Consider the following 13,823-nt stretch of genomic DNA (forward strand, 5'->3'; position numbering starts at 1 on the left):
CCTCACTAGAAGGTCTGTCCCCGTCCATCAAACCACTCATTCCAATAGGCACTGGGATATACAGCAGAAAACCAAAGAGATAAAGATCTTGCTCTAATGGAGCTTATGCTACAGTGGAAGAGACAGGAGAAGCCAGAGAAATGCCAGCTGGTAATGAATGTTAACAGAGAAAAACAGGCCAATGGAATACAGTGCCCATGGCCCAGAGTGAGTAACAGTTAAGAAAACGGAGGCAATGAAGGCCTCTCTGATGAAAAGGAACCAGTCATGGAGGAAAAGTGTTTTAGGCAGAGGGGCAGCAAGTACAAAATCCTGGAGCAGCAACAGGCTTTTGTCTTTGGAAAACAAGAGGAAGGCTAATACGGCTAGAAGGTCTGAAAAGGTCAGAGCAAGGACCAGGGCAGAGGTACAATAAGGGAGACCAGGAGTCAGAAGGCCAGGGCCGGATCACACAGGGCCTCACAGGGCACAGTCAAGCACTTACGTTTTATCCTAATTACAGTGAGCAGCCACTGGCGAGTCTGAAAGGGTACAGTGATATGCTCAGATTTATATTGTTAGAAAACTTGCTCTGACTGCTCTGAGGAGAATGAAGTGTAGCGAGTATGAGAGGAAGTGGGATTCCAGCCAGGAGACAATCACAAGAGACTAACCTAGAGACACGGATAAACTGGGTGCTGCTGGTGGGACAGGCGGTGAAGCGTGGACATTCTGCACAAGACAACCAGGTAAAGGTCCTTAAAGCAATACTTTGTGGTCCTCTCATGCTCCAAACCTGCCTGTGACCACTCCATTCCTACAAAGTATGCCGTGTAGTAAAAAATAGCACAAAAGAGGGCCGGCCCGGTGGCTCAGGCGGTTGGAGCTCCATGCTCCTAACTCCGAAGGCTGCCGGTTCGATTCCCACGTGGGCCGGTGGGCTCTCAACTACAAGGTTGCCAGTTCAATTCCTCGAGTCCCGCAAGGGATGGTGGGCTCCACCCCCTGCGACTGAGATTGAACACGGCACCTTGAGCTGAGCTGCCGCTGAGCTCCAGGATGGCTCAGTTGGTTGGAGTGCGTCCTCTCAACCACAAGGTTGCCGGTTCAACGCCCACAAGGGATGGTGGGCTGTGCCCCCTGCAACTAGAAAAAAAATGGCAACTGGACCTGGAGCTGAGCTGCGCCCGACACAACTAAGACTGAAAGGACAACAACTTGAAGCTGAACGGCACCCTCCAAAACTAAGATTGAAACGACAACAACTTGACTTGGAAAAACAGGCCTGGAAGTACACACTGTTCCCCCACTGAAGTCCTGTTCCCCTTCCCCAATAAAAAATCTAAAAAAAAAAAAAAAAAATAGCACAAAAGACCTAACGCAGACTCTAATCTGATACCTAACTGAGGCCTTCGCAGCTTTGCGCAAGTGAAACTTGCTCTGAGACTCCTGACGATAAAGAGAACTATCTTCTTCTCCACCTCTAAGGATCACTGTAAGGACCAAAAGACTGAAATGTGGTCTGGAAAGCATACATGCATGTAAATTGTTATTATGACTGAACAGAGTCTTAACTAATCTTAGTTAAGTTAAACCCTCCATCTTTCCACGGTCCTCCCTCCCACAGGACAACCAGCTATTTCTCAAACACATTGAATCTGTGTTCCTCCTGCTCCACAAGCCGGGAATGCTGTTTCTCACAGTTCCCTCCTATCCAAATCCTACTGAGTCCCCAAGGCTGCAGACTAGCTACCAGCTAAGACTAAGAAGTCTTACAGATCATTCTACACAAATGGTACAAACTATGAACAGCACTCACATTTGTTCAGTGATTGAAAAATGAATTCATGTAAAAAGTACTCTGTAGTGGTCCAGGCTACCTACTACGTGAAGTTCTACATATACCAAAAATTATTATCTGCTATGATTATGGAAGATGGCTTTGAAGCCCAGTGACAGGGATTCAAATCAGGCCCTCATCCCACCTATTAGCTGCATAATTTTGGTCGAGACATATGTCCCCATAAATCTCAACTTCTCCATGTGTAAGATGGATATGCTACCCATCCTGTAAGTTTGCTTTGTGGCTTAACGAATTTACATAAACACGTTTTGAAAACTACGTTACTTGCTATTCATAACCTCCTTATTTTCTAAGACAATATACCCCCTATTTTTCAAAGTTTATCACTTTTTTGTCCTTCATGAGACAATAAAATGAGATTTAATGCATTGCCATGATTTAAACAGATGTTACAGAAGTTTTCTAGACAAATCTACCAGAATTTCACTTAAATTAGTTTCTTTTAAAGCTCAAAGTCCACTGTAAAATACTTAACTTACAGAAATTTGACTTTAATGATAACATTTCACATACAATACATAAAATAGATGAAGCACTTTGGGGACACTAATTACATGTCATTGCTTTCATACCGGAAACACAATGTTCAATTAAAAATCCACAGTAGATAAAACCACCCTCCCACGGATCCTGTAGCACCCTGACCTTCCATCCTACTTGTGCAAATATGCTTAATGTCAGCTCCACCACCAAGAGCTCCAAGCGTAGAAAGACTGTGCCCAGGTCTCTCAGCCCTATATTCACACGCGTATCAGAGCCTACCGTACAGTAGATGCTTAAAAAATATCTGTTGAACAAATATTTATCTGGCCTGAAAGGACAAGACCATAAGACCATGTACTCATCACACTAATCTAAGCTGCAGTCTCGATTCTGCAAAGTATTACCAATCCCAATGGAACAGTTGATACCCAGGTTAAGGCCCACGTGTCAGCACAAACATTATTTGTCAATCAGAGCAGCAGTTTTTGTTCAGGACCTTGATGTAGGGGTGGTTCTTGCATGTCGTTCCCCACTGTCGGGCACAGCGCTCCTCCTTCCTGTGCTCAAAAAACTCTGGGTTGCGAAGAATAGCCACACGGCGGCCCTCATACACCAGAGCAAATGCGGTACAGCCGTCCAGCCTCTCTTTATCTTCATGAGTTGCTGACAGAACTATAGGCACTGACAAGTTAATGACACCCCCTGCAGAGCACAAAAGAACACAGAGCACACAGCTTGGATTAAACTCCACAGGCCTTACACATCCACCTTTCACTTCAGTGGACATTTCAAATCATAAAAGATGTCTGGGTCCAGTGACAGTGTTGAACTGTTTCCTGGAACAGGAAATCAGAAGCCAGAACAAGCAACAACCCCAGAGATTAAAAAACAAACAACAAAAATTAAAAGAGAATCAACACTGTGGGTAGCAATACTCACAACAATTCATGAAACTGTTTTTTGGGGGAAAACTATGGCATTGAATCACAGAAGTAAAAGAAACTGTTTATCAAGGAAGAATCAAAACATTATCAACAGAATTACCATATGACCCAGCAATCCCTCTCCTGGGTATCTACCCAAAAAATCTGAAAACATTTATCCAAAAAGACAAGTGTCCAATGTTCATTGCAGCTTTATTTACGGTGGCAAAGACATGGAAACAACCAAAATGTCCTTCGATAGACGAATGGATAAAGAAATTGTGGTATATATACACAATGGAATACTATTCGACGGTAAGAAAAAATAAAATAGGACCATTTGTGACAACATGGATGGATCTTGAGAGTATAATGCTAAGCGCAATAAGTCAGACAGAAAAAGTAGAGAATCATATGATTTCAGTGATATATGGTATACAAACCGAAAACAACAAAAGAACAAGACAAACAACTGAAACAACAAAGAATACTCAGAGACATAGACAATAGTTTAGGGGTTACCAGAGGGTAAGGGGGGAGGAGGGAACGGGGCTCTAGAAGAGTGTAAACGGGGTCTAATATATGGTGATGGAAGGAGAACTGACTTTCGGTGGTGAACACACTGTGTGAGATATATAGATAATGTATTACAGAATTGTATACCTGAAATCTATGTAACTTTACTAACAATTGTTGCCCCAATAAACTTTAATTTAAAGAGAAAAAAAAAAGGAAGAATCAACTGGTTAAGTCTAACACCAAAAATATACTGAGTACCTCCAATATATGAATAAGACAAAGAACTATGTTTCAGGGCCTTTTCAGGAAAAAATTAAACCCCCACTGATAACTACATTTTGAGTAGCAAGTTGGTTAAGTATACTTGAGTATACTTGGGTATCCTTGAGACACGAACACAAAAACATGCAAAAAGTTTTTTGTTTCTTGGTTTTTAATCAGAACTGAACCGATGCCAAGTATCACCGACCAAAAACGAAGGTAGTAAGTAACCAGTGCTCCATTTAAACCCAAATATGTTCCAGTGAGACTAAAGGCACATTCACAGATCCCAACCTTCCATGCTCTAAAAGCTTTTTGTTTTTTGTTTTTTTCCTATTCATTGTGCACAGATTAGAAGAATAAAATGCACTGTCAAATTCCTATGTGGATCTTATTTATATACTGAATAGAAACCATACTTTTTTGGGAAATCATGGCGTGACTCCTCTGGGCAAGAGATGTCAACAAAATCAACGATAAGTGCTTGGCTGTTTTAAAATGACCACCACTAGGTACAATGGAAGATGGAAAATTAATAGGTAGATTCGCACCAAACCCAAGACAATCATTACTCAGGAGGCAGTCCACAAAGACTTGCCATTAGTTCCAAGAAAGAAAATCAAAAAGCAATATTTAATCCTTGTGTTCTTGTGATAAAGTTTCTCGAGAAGAATGATTAGAAATTATATTTTATAACATCTGTTTCACTCCCCAGTTAAAAGAAGTCATAACACAGAAAAACGTGGTGGTAGGGTTATGTAACATTTAACAATATTTCCTTTAAGGTGAAACATTAATCCTACCAACAGCATACAAAGTTTAAGTTAACTGGATTATATTTACAATATACTGAACATCGATTTCTTTGGTAAATTCTTTTCTTTTTTTTGTTTTGGTTTTTTTTTAGTATTTTAAAAAAATAGGAACCTATTTAACCACCTATTTCAGGACTCCTTAACTTGGACTCCCTGACTCCCTATTAGAACGCCTGGCTTAAAAATAAGCATGGGCTTCAGTATAGCAACATCTAGTAGATATGTGCACTTTTTGGGGAGAAGCTTTCTAACCATGATCAAGTGGATATGGCACAGAGAAACTATTTGTTGTTCAAATCCATTTTTAGCCCTGATCCCCAGGTGTTTCTTCTCCCCCTGCAATAAATTACAATCAGGGAAACAAAACATGGAGAACAGATCTCAGAATCCACTTCAAATGGTCAGTACTGAAATAACTTAATCTTAAAATGCTACCTTCATTAAGATGTTACCACAAATTTCTATACATATCAACAAATCCCTGCAACTGTGTGATTTCTCTTCCACCTTCAATGTACCGTTGAATGTAAAATGTCTTACCATCCAGAAGACAATCAAAATGAAGACACTGCAAGTACTCCCTCTCTCTCATAAAGCCATTCAGTGGGGTTGCCCAACCTTCTGCCAAAACCTGCACCCACTGCATATCCACCTAGTAAATGAGAAAGGAAAGGAAAATTTTCTATTTCATATACTTACGAACAAAAGCAAAAATAGCCTTTAGGAGTTTAATTTTGAAAAGAATGTCTACAAACATCTCAAGAATGATTATAGATTACAAATCTAATAAAGAATAAAGGAACTAGGAACATACGCATTTCTCCTAATAAATTTAAACATTAGACTTGCAAGCATTTCCAATAAAGATAGCATCTCTTAAACCAGTGGTTCTCAAACATTAATAAGTATTAGAAACCTCTGGAAAGCTTGTTAAAGACTGTCCCCCCCCACCCCAGTTTCTGATTCAGTTGGTTTGCTGTAGCGCCCAAGAATTTGCATTTTTAACCAGCAGAAATGCTAACAATGATGGTCTGAAAACTAAACTCTGACAACTACTGTACTAAACTAAAAACAAACTTCAAATAAAAATATTTACCAAAAGGCCTTCACCAATGAATGAATACCCCTCATTTTACAAAAATTGTATGATTTCTTGGACTTTTAAGATTTCTAGCATGTTCCTTCAAAAATCGATGATCTACATATCATTAATGTAAGCTAGATATGCTCATTTTTGAACAGGGTGCTGTATATACATAACAGAGGTTCTCACGAAGGTTCTCAAATGAAGCATTTGGCCAAGTGGTGTGCAGTAAAACATAGCTTACTATTTATTCCCAAAGTAGGCTGACCAATGTGTTCCACTAAAAAATCAAATCACGGTAAGACATTCCTCTTCAATTCACAGGAAAAATTGTATTCATGCACCAAATTGTTTCACTTTTGAGGTTTGATCGTATTAATTTTTCCTAAAGCTTTGACAGACCTTGTCTCTATTGGAATCCTTCTAAATGGTATCTATTGTAGACTAAATGCTTGTGCCCCCTTTAAAATGATGTCGAAGCCCTAACCCCCAATGTGAGTGAGGAGGTGATAAAGGTTAAATGAGGTCATAAGGGGGTCCTAATCCCACAGCTCGGCTGTCCTTATAAGCAGAGGAAGAGGCACCAGAGCTCCCTCTCTCCATCCTGTGAGGATATGGTGAAAAGGCGACTGGCAACAAGCCAGGAAGACAGCCTCACCAGGAACCAAATCAGCCAGCACCTGGATCTGGGACTTTCCAACCTCCAGAATTGTGAAAAATAAATCTCTGCTGTTTAACTCATCCAGCCTAGGGTATTTGTTACGGCAGCCCAAGCTAATACATCAGCTGACTTAGCATGAAGTTTTTAACTAATTATTTCTCATACTGCTGTGCAAAGAACAAACCACCGTATGGGAAAAAAGTTCACATTTTAAAAAAGCTACTATCTTTCTGGGTTTGTAACGTATTGCTGAACTAGATTCATATTCATTCACTGTCATTCTTTCTGTGTGTGTGTCTGTGTGCACGCGCGTGCATTCCTGTGTTTTTATTGCATGCAAAGTTGTCAGTGACAAAATCCATTGTTCCTCTGCGCAGTCAGCTTCCTGAGTGGCTCTGCTCTGACTCCACCACATTTGTGCTCCCAGCGTTTCTGGGCTCCTGCTCAGAGACCCAATACACAAAGCAGATTGGATCATCTACTCCTATCAGGGATTTGAAAAACTACTGGAAGAGTCTTTCTCCAAGCTCAGAAATTTTGAGGATATTTTTTTCCTTTCTCCTCCTTTCAGATTTGGGACTTCCCTGCATGTGTCCGATTTTTACGATACTAAAAGAAAGGCTGGGAGACTCTGCTTCTAGTCCAGATTCTTATTCCTTCACCTTTCTGTTTTTAAAGTACACCTGATGACATGATTTCAATTTCTCTGAGGTTTGAAAATGATAAATTATAGTCTCCATTGTCATCATATCTAGTTTAATTAAGCAGTTTTTTTAATTGGATAAACACCTAATGATATCATTAGAGCTAAGATATACAACAGAAATATTCTTAACAATATAAGAAAGGGAGAGTTAGGGTTTTGGCAGGGGATTAGGAAACATGTTTAAAGGGAAAAAAATGTTCATTTGAATGATTACTGATTAGTATTTCTTAACCTTTTAGAACCCATTCTTTCTGACAAACCTAAAAATCTTACACAATCTTTGTTCGTTGATATTTAAAAATAAATAAATATTAATGACTAAAGGAAAATCAAAGCCATGGTAATCTGGGAATATGTTTTTACAAATTAAACACATTTCCCATCCCTGAAAATTGTGAAACACACAACTACCCATGTCCTCAAACACAGATATAAAACCACAAATTTTACAGATTACCAACTGCATATAAGGCTAAATCACTTGGTATGAAAAACAACAAAGCACTTACTTTATTAATTTTCAGTGCTGGTAAAGTTTCTGCATCTGTTTTTGCCAAGTGCAGTTTATTTTCTGGCACATACAGTTCTTTTACTTCGTAAGAGGCATCTACAGGTACAATATCCTATACAAAAACAAATGTACAATTAAATGTTTGATTCAACGATTTAGGAGTTCTTCAAAGGGTATCTTAGTGAAGGAAATGAACATTTCAAAATAAGACTTAATAAAAGAAGTATAAAAGGACTTTGAATGCTGTGCCTCGCCAACCAATTTTCCAAATGTCAGTTGGTCTACTTTCAAGCAGATAATATGCCACATACAAGAAGTCATTAAGCATAATGTCCTATTATCTAATGAGAAAGAAATTCCTAGAATGTACCATATATGTCAAAATCAGGCAACTGCAGAAGACATGACCTCAAAAAGGTAATAATAAAAGGAATTTGAAACGAACAAAAAAAATCAATCAAAACATCATCATTATCTTGAACATGTCACAAAACCATTTTAGTCCAGCTTTTGTATGCATCTTTATCACTAGTGTCACCTAAGCCACCTTTCAGTGATGCAGCACAGTACTCCAGAGTATGTCAGCCTTACTCATAACCACCTTTGTGGTTTGAGAAACAGCACTTTTGATCCCATATGAACTGCAGTCTGGAAAAGTTATCTGAAGTCCACTTACCTAAACTGTTTATATAACACTGGGATAGTACTTCTCCTCATTTATCCTACACATACATACTTGTGATTACCACAACATAGCCACTTACGCTCATCAGGTGATCCTTATAAGGCTTGTTCACATTTTTCATACTCCTAGGAATAATTACTAAATGTATTTAATTACTTTAACTTTTTTTTAAGCCAAATCTATTAGGTAATCTCAATGAGCATATAAAACTGACACTGATTAAGGGTTTTTCATACATGTATCTCATCCAAGCAATATGTCATTCAAAGTAAAGTAATTCTCAACAAAATGAGAAGATAAGCCATAGAGTGGGAGAAAATTATGCATATCTGAAAAAGGACTGTTATCCAAAATATACAAAGAACTCCTAAACCTCAGCAAGAAAACCTGATTAAAAAATGGGCCAAAGATCTGATCAGACACCTCACCAAAGAAGATATATAGATAACAAATAAAGAAAAGAAATGATACTCTACAGCGTATGTCATCAGGTACACACCTATCAGAATGGCAAAAAATCCAAAACACTGACAAGACCAAATCTGGTGAGGATGTGGAGCAACAGGAACTCTCACTCACTGCTGACGGGAATGCAGATGGTTCAAACACTTTGGAAGACAATTTGGTGGTTCCTTGCAAAACTAAACATAATCTTTACCATACAATCCAGCAATCATGCTCCTTGGTATTTAACCAAATGAGCTGAAAACTTATGTCCACACAAAAGCCTGCACACAGAGGCTGAGAGCAGCCTTACTCATAATTGTCTAAAGTTGGAAGCAACCAAGAAAGCCTTGAGTAGATGAATGAATAAACTGTGATACATCCAGACCACAGAATATTATTCAGCACTAAGAAGAAATGAGCTAAGGAAGCCATGAAAAGACATGGAGGAAACTTAAACGCACATTGCTAACTTGAAAAAGCCAATCTGAAAAGGCTACATTCCGTATAATTCTAACTATGTGACATTCTGGAAAAGGCAAAGCTATGGATATAGTAAAAAAGATCAGTAGTTGCCAGCGCTGGGTTGGGGGCAGGGTGGGATGAACAGGCAGAGCACAGAGAATTTTCTACAGCAGTCAATGTACTCTGTGTACATACGACAATGGTGAATACATGTCATACATTTGTCGAAACCCATAGAACACACAATTGTAATGTTAACTGTGCATTATGGGTGACAATGATGTGTCAATACAGGTTCATCAACTGTAACAAATGTACCGCATTGGTGACAGATGCTGACAGTAGGATAGGCTGTGCGTGGGGGAGGGGCGCAGGGGGCATGTGGGAACTCATTCTCCGTACTTTCCACTCCGTTTTGCTATTAACCTAAAACTGCTCTAAAAAATCAAGTCCATTAAAAAATTATAAAGCAATAAAAAAAGGTAATTCAAAATAAATATTAATGAAAGAGCCCGGATTTTAAGGACACTCCCTACTATTTTTCCTGAGGAATAAGTCTGGGAAGAAACTTCAACTTATATTGGACTTACATTAATACCTTCAGTAGCGGGAAAAGAGCAGCATCAGATATGCATATCAAAGCTAGATGATCTCATGAAAGGCCTGGATGCTACCACGTAAGCAGCCCCTGTGGGTTCTGAGAATCTAGAAAGAATGATTCCACATTTCTCCAACACTCTGTTCCCTCAAAGATGGATCAAAAGAGAAGACAGTTCAGCATGGGCAAAGTCATGTGCCAAAATCAGGCTCCTCCTACGGATAAATTCAAGGCCTCTGATGTTTCTCATTATAAATCCACAAATAATTAAGAGGAGCAAACATAGAGAAAAAGAAAAAAAAAGAACGAAACTAAAAGACAGAAAAGAAATAAAGAAATACTGCTTGTGGCAGTGCCAAGTTCTGTCAGCGAGATTGCTCCTGGAGTGCAGCTACGAAGGGTACTTTCTGGAGACCCCTTCGTCCCTTGAGTGCCTGCCCCACTGCTCATAGGACAAGTGTGTGCCTGGAGCACAAACCCTGGCACCACAGGACATCTCATACACCTTCCAGACTGTCTTCTGCAATTAAGCTGCCAGCATGCACCCACAGCTGAGGGTATTTATTGCTTACTGAAGGCAAGGATGACAGGAGGGCAGGAAAGAACAATGTCGAAGCAAGACAGACAGCTTCCACCAGCTGTCTCCATCGTCTCTTTGTAAATATAAATACTATCGCAAAATTGAATGAATGAGGCAGATTATTTCCAATGAACCCCAACTGAAAAGGACATGTCTTAAATTTTGCCAAAGGGGCCAAAGAAGTGATAAATAAACATATGCAATTTATTCATATGTAATACTTGATTTCATTGTGCACTTGAAGAGGGAATCACATATAGAAAAGACGCTTCTTTAAACCTAGCAAGAGAACTAGCTTAACCTAATGTAATCCATTCTGTGCCTCTAACTCTAGGAATTATTTGTAATATGTTTATTTTGAAGTATAAAATAGCAGTAAAGAGAATTTTGAAAGGAGAAATACAAATCACCCTATATATGGTTATCATTATCATTTTTGTAATGTTCCCTCCCAATTGTTCTTCTCCCATAGGTACATTACAGGACAACTGGTAGTGTCGGCAGTCTGTGCAAAGCCTATTACTTCATCAACTAGAAAATAAAAATTCAGAATCAACTTTTCCAGAAGAGTAGCATGACGTGCATTAAGAGAACTGCACACACACCCTGCAGGTTCATTTAGCTTCTTGGATCTATAAAGCTCTCAAAGACGACTTGAGGCATGCACGTTTTTCCATCTGCAAAATAAAGAACCAAAATCCTCCGCACTAGGAACAAAGGCTAAAATGTACTTAAGTTACACAAAAAGTCAGACATTCATAGGACTTTGGGGAGGAAGAGTATGATAAAGTTCCCCAAAATAGACTTAAACTTAAATATTTGCATTAATCACAAAACAGTAGGGACACAACATCTTCAAAACTAAAAAGAGATACAAAAAAGCGACAGGGGTCTACAGGCCAGTTATCTCTGATGTTGGTACCTAAGACCTGAGTTCAAATTCTAACAGTGCAACCTTGAACAGGTTACCTAAGGTCTCTGAAATGTCCTCCTTCTCAGTTGTTTAAAAAATATTTGTTTGTTTGTTTATTTCAGGGCTTTTGTGATAATTAAATGACTAAAGTATCTGAACTGTGGGGTTAGCATTTACTGGATGCATTCCATCTTAGCAGCATCACACTAAGGGCTTCGTGAGAATTCATTTAATCTTCGTGCAATTTTACCTAGGAAGGTGAAAGAAACTATTGCTATCCTCCTCCTACCGATGAGGACGTCGAGGCTCAGGAGAGGCTATTAACTTGCCCCAAATCCCTGCCATCCTGTCTTCCAACGCAGCTAACACACAATAAATATTCAATAAATAGTAATTAGAGGGTGTTTGCTATTATGTCAGGAACTGTTCTAAGCACTCTACACACAGTAATTGAATCATCAGCACAATTCTGAGGCAGGTACTAATATTGTTTCCCATTTCACGGATGAGAAGAATTGAAGCCACAGAAAATTATTTTCCAAAGTTGTACAGTTGACTGATAAGTGTTGGAACTAAGGTCCCAAAACTATTCTCCTCCAAAAAAAAAAAGAAAAACACCTTTATTGTTTTTCCTGTGAAAACTCAGTTACGAAACATTTTGTCACACAAGCTGTTCTTAGTTTATTGGCATGATTTCATTAAACATTTATAATTCCTAGGATTTCCGGTCAGCATGTGATTTTTCTCTGTTGATAAAGTTCTTGCTAAAAAGTAAAGGTACTTAACATTTCAGTTAGGCCTACACATTTCTATGAAGGATAAGTGAACAATTTTCAACCAACCGTTTCAAACCCCCTCATTGTTAATAAAATGAAAACCTCCACCATTCTGGACTCATTAGAACTTCGAAACCAGAATCCACAGTCTGGGAACTAATGACAAAGGGACTCCAGGAAAGAGAAGAATTTCATCCTCAAGTTCAATGATAGGACAACTCTACGTAAGCTTCCTTTGCCATCTCTGAAACCTGTGTTATTGTAAGGATAGGATATCTTTTTTATGTTTGCTGCAGATTGACGACTCTCCTCCTCGCCCACATTTACCGCTGATAATTGTCCACAATCTTGGAGAGTCAGAGGAGAGCTTCCAACAATCTAATCTTTTGCAGTCTGTTGGATGCAACAGGGCATTGTGAGCTGGTTTCCTGACCAGCATCACTAGATTCAGTTCACAGATGCTGATTACGAGCAGCAGCACGCGGTGCCACTGTGACGCCCCAGGAACACGGCAGGTCTGCGCCCCTTAGCTCACCCTGGAATCACCCCTCTCCACAGCAACCCAACACGGAGAGGGTCCGCGGGTATAGGAAATTGACTCCCTGAAGAGATGTCCAAAGTAAGAACTGAGAGCTAACAAATGTTTGTATGTAGTATCATGTGTAGAGTTTCCTTCCAACCATACCCCACAGTTAAAAAAAACAAATGCACAAATAATTTGTAAGCAAATCTAAGTGTCTCCAAGAGAATTAATTTGTTTAACCTTTTCGCTGTGACTTTCGTCTATAGTTGAATGATATTTCCCGGCTGCTGACTGCAGCATTCGACTTTACCCCAGAAGTTCAGTGTTCCAGAAAGGAAGTTTGGGAAAGCAGATGCACATTTTTCTATATTTTTGTGCTTTTCAAGAATGAATAACAATAGGAAAGTCTTATACTTTAATCATGCACTTTAATAAAATGTAGCACCTTAACTGTATTTACTTAAAATATAAATGCTGTAATTATTTTCTGTGGCTTTCTGAGACATTCTGGAGAACAAACTTGAAATCAACTAACGCAGTGAAACGGTTTTAAACATGAAAGAGTAGTATTTATACTACGAGCCCAACCAAATTATTTTTTGACTGTTTTGTGCACTAATAAAGCCATAGCTTTAGCATGAATGCATTTTTAGTAACGTGCTGGTTTACATGTATGAACATAGATGCTATAATTACTTTCTTTTTAAGAAGGGAATTTTTTTTCCCTATTTTTGATTCAAAATAACTTTTTCATTACAAGCATGTCACAAAATTCTTCCCCTTTCAAAATTCACATCCAGCAATATTTTAAAATGAATTGTAGCCTCACAACTTAAACACAAAATTCTTCTGATGCCTAACCAATGCCAAAATAAAAGTTCAAGTTGCTATTGTTTCTCTTGTTCAAAAAGATAAAATGAGTACATAACAGCATAAACCAACAGGAACATGGAATATTTGCACAGAGGAAGCCAGTTCTACATAGATTCCAGAGCAGAGAGAAGAGAACTCTATCAAGAATACAAAAAGAATT

At 38.8% G+C, this 13,823-nt stretch overlaps 1 protein-coding gene across 2 annotated transcripts in view; it reads right to left on the reverse strand.

Moving 5' to 3' along the window:
- The window catches only part of PAPSS1 (3'-phosphoadenosine 5'-phosphosulfate synthase 1), a 103,642-nt gene that overhangs the window by 55,378 nt on the left and 34,441 nt on the right, over positions 1–13,823 (reverse strand). For both annotated transcript variants that reach the window (XM_033106650.1, XM_033106651.1), the window contains 3 exons: positions 7,805–7,918; positions 5,385–5,496; positions 2,823–3,028 (listed from right to left, as the gene is read on the reverse strand). In XM_033106650.1, the coding sequence (XP_032962541.1) occupies positions 2,823–3,028; positions 5,385–5,496; positions 7,805–7,918 (432 nt within the window). The remainder of the gene's footprint in view (positions 1–2,822; positions 3,029–5,384; positions 5,497–7,804; positions 7,919–13,823) is intronic.

The sequence above is a fragment of the Rhinolophus ferrumequinum genome, chromosome 5 (assembly GCF_004115265.2).
Source record: "Rhinolophus ferrumequinum isolate MPI-CBG mRhiFer1 chromosome 5, mRhiFer1_v1.p, whole genome shotgun sequence".
Lineage (NCBI taxonomy): Eukaryota > Metazoa > Chordata > Mammalia > Chiroptera > Rhinolophidae > Rhinolophus > Rhinolophus ferrumequinum.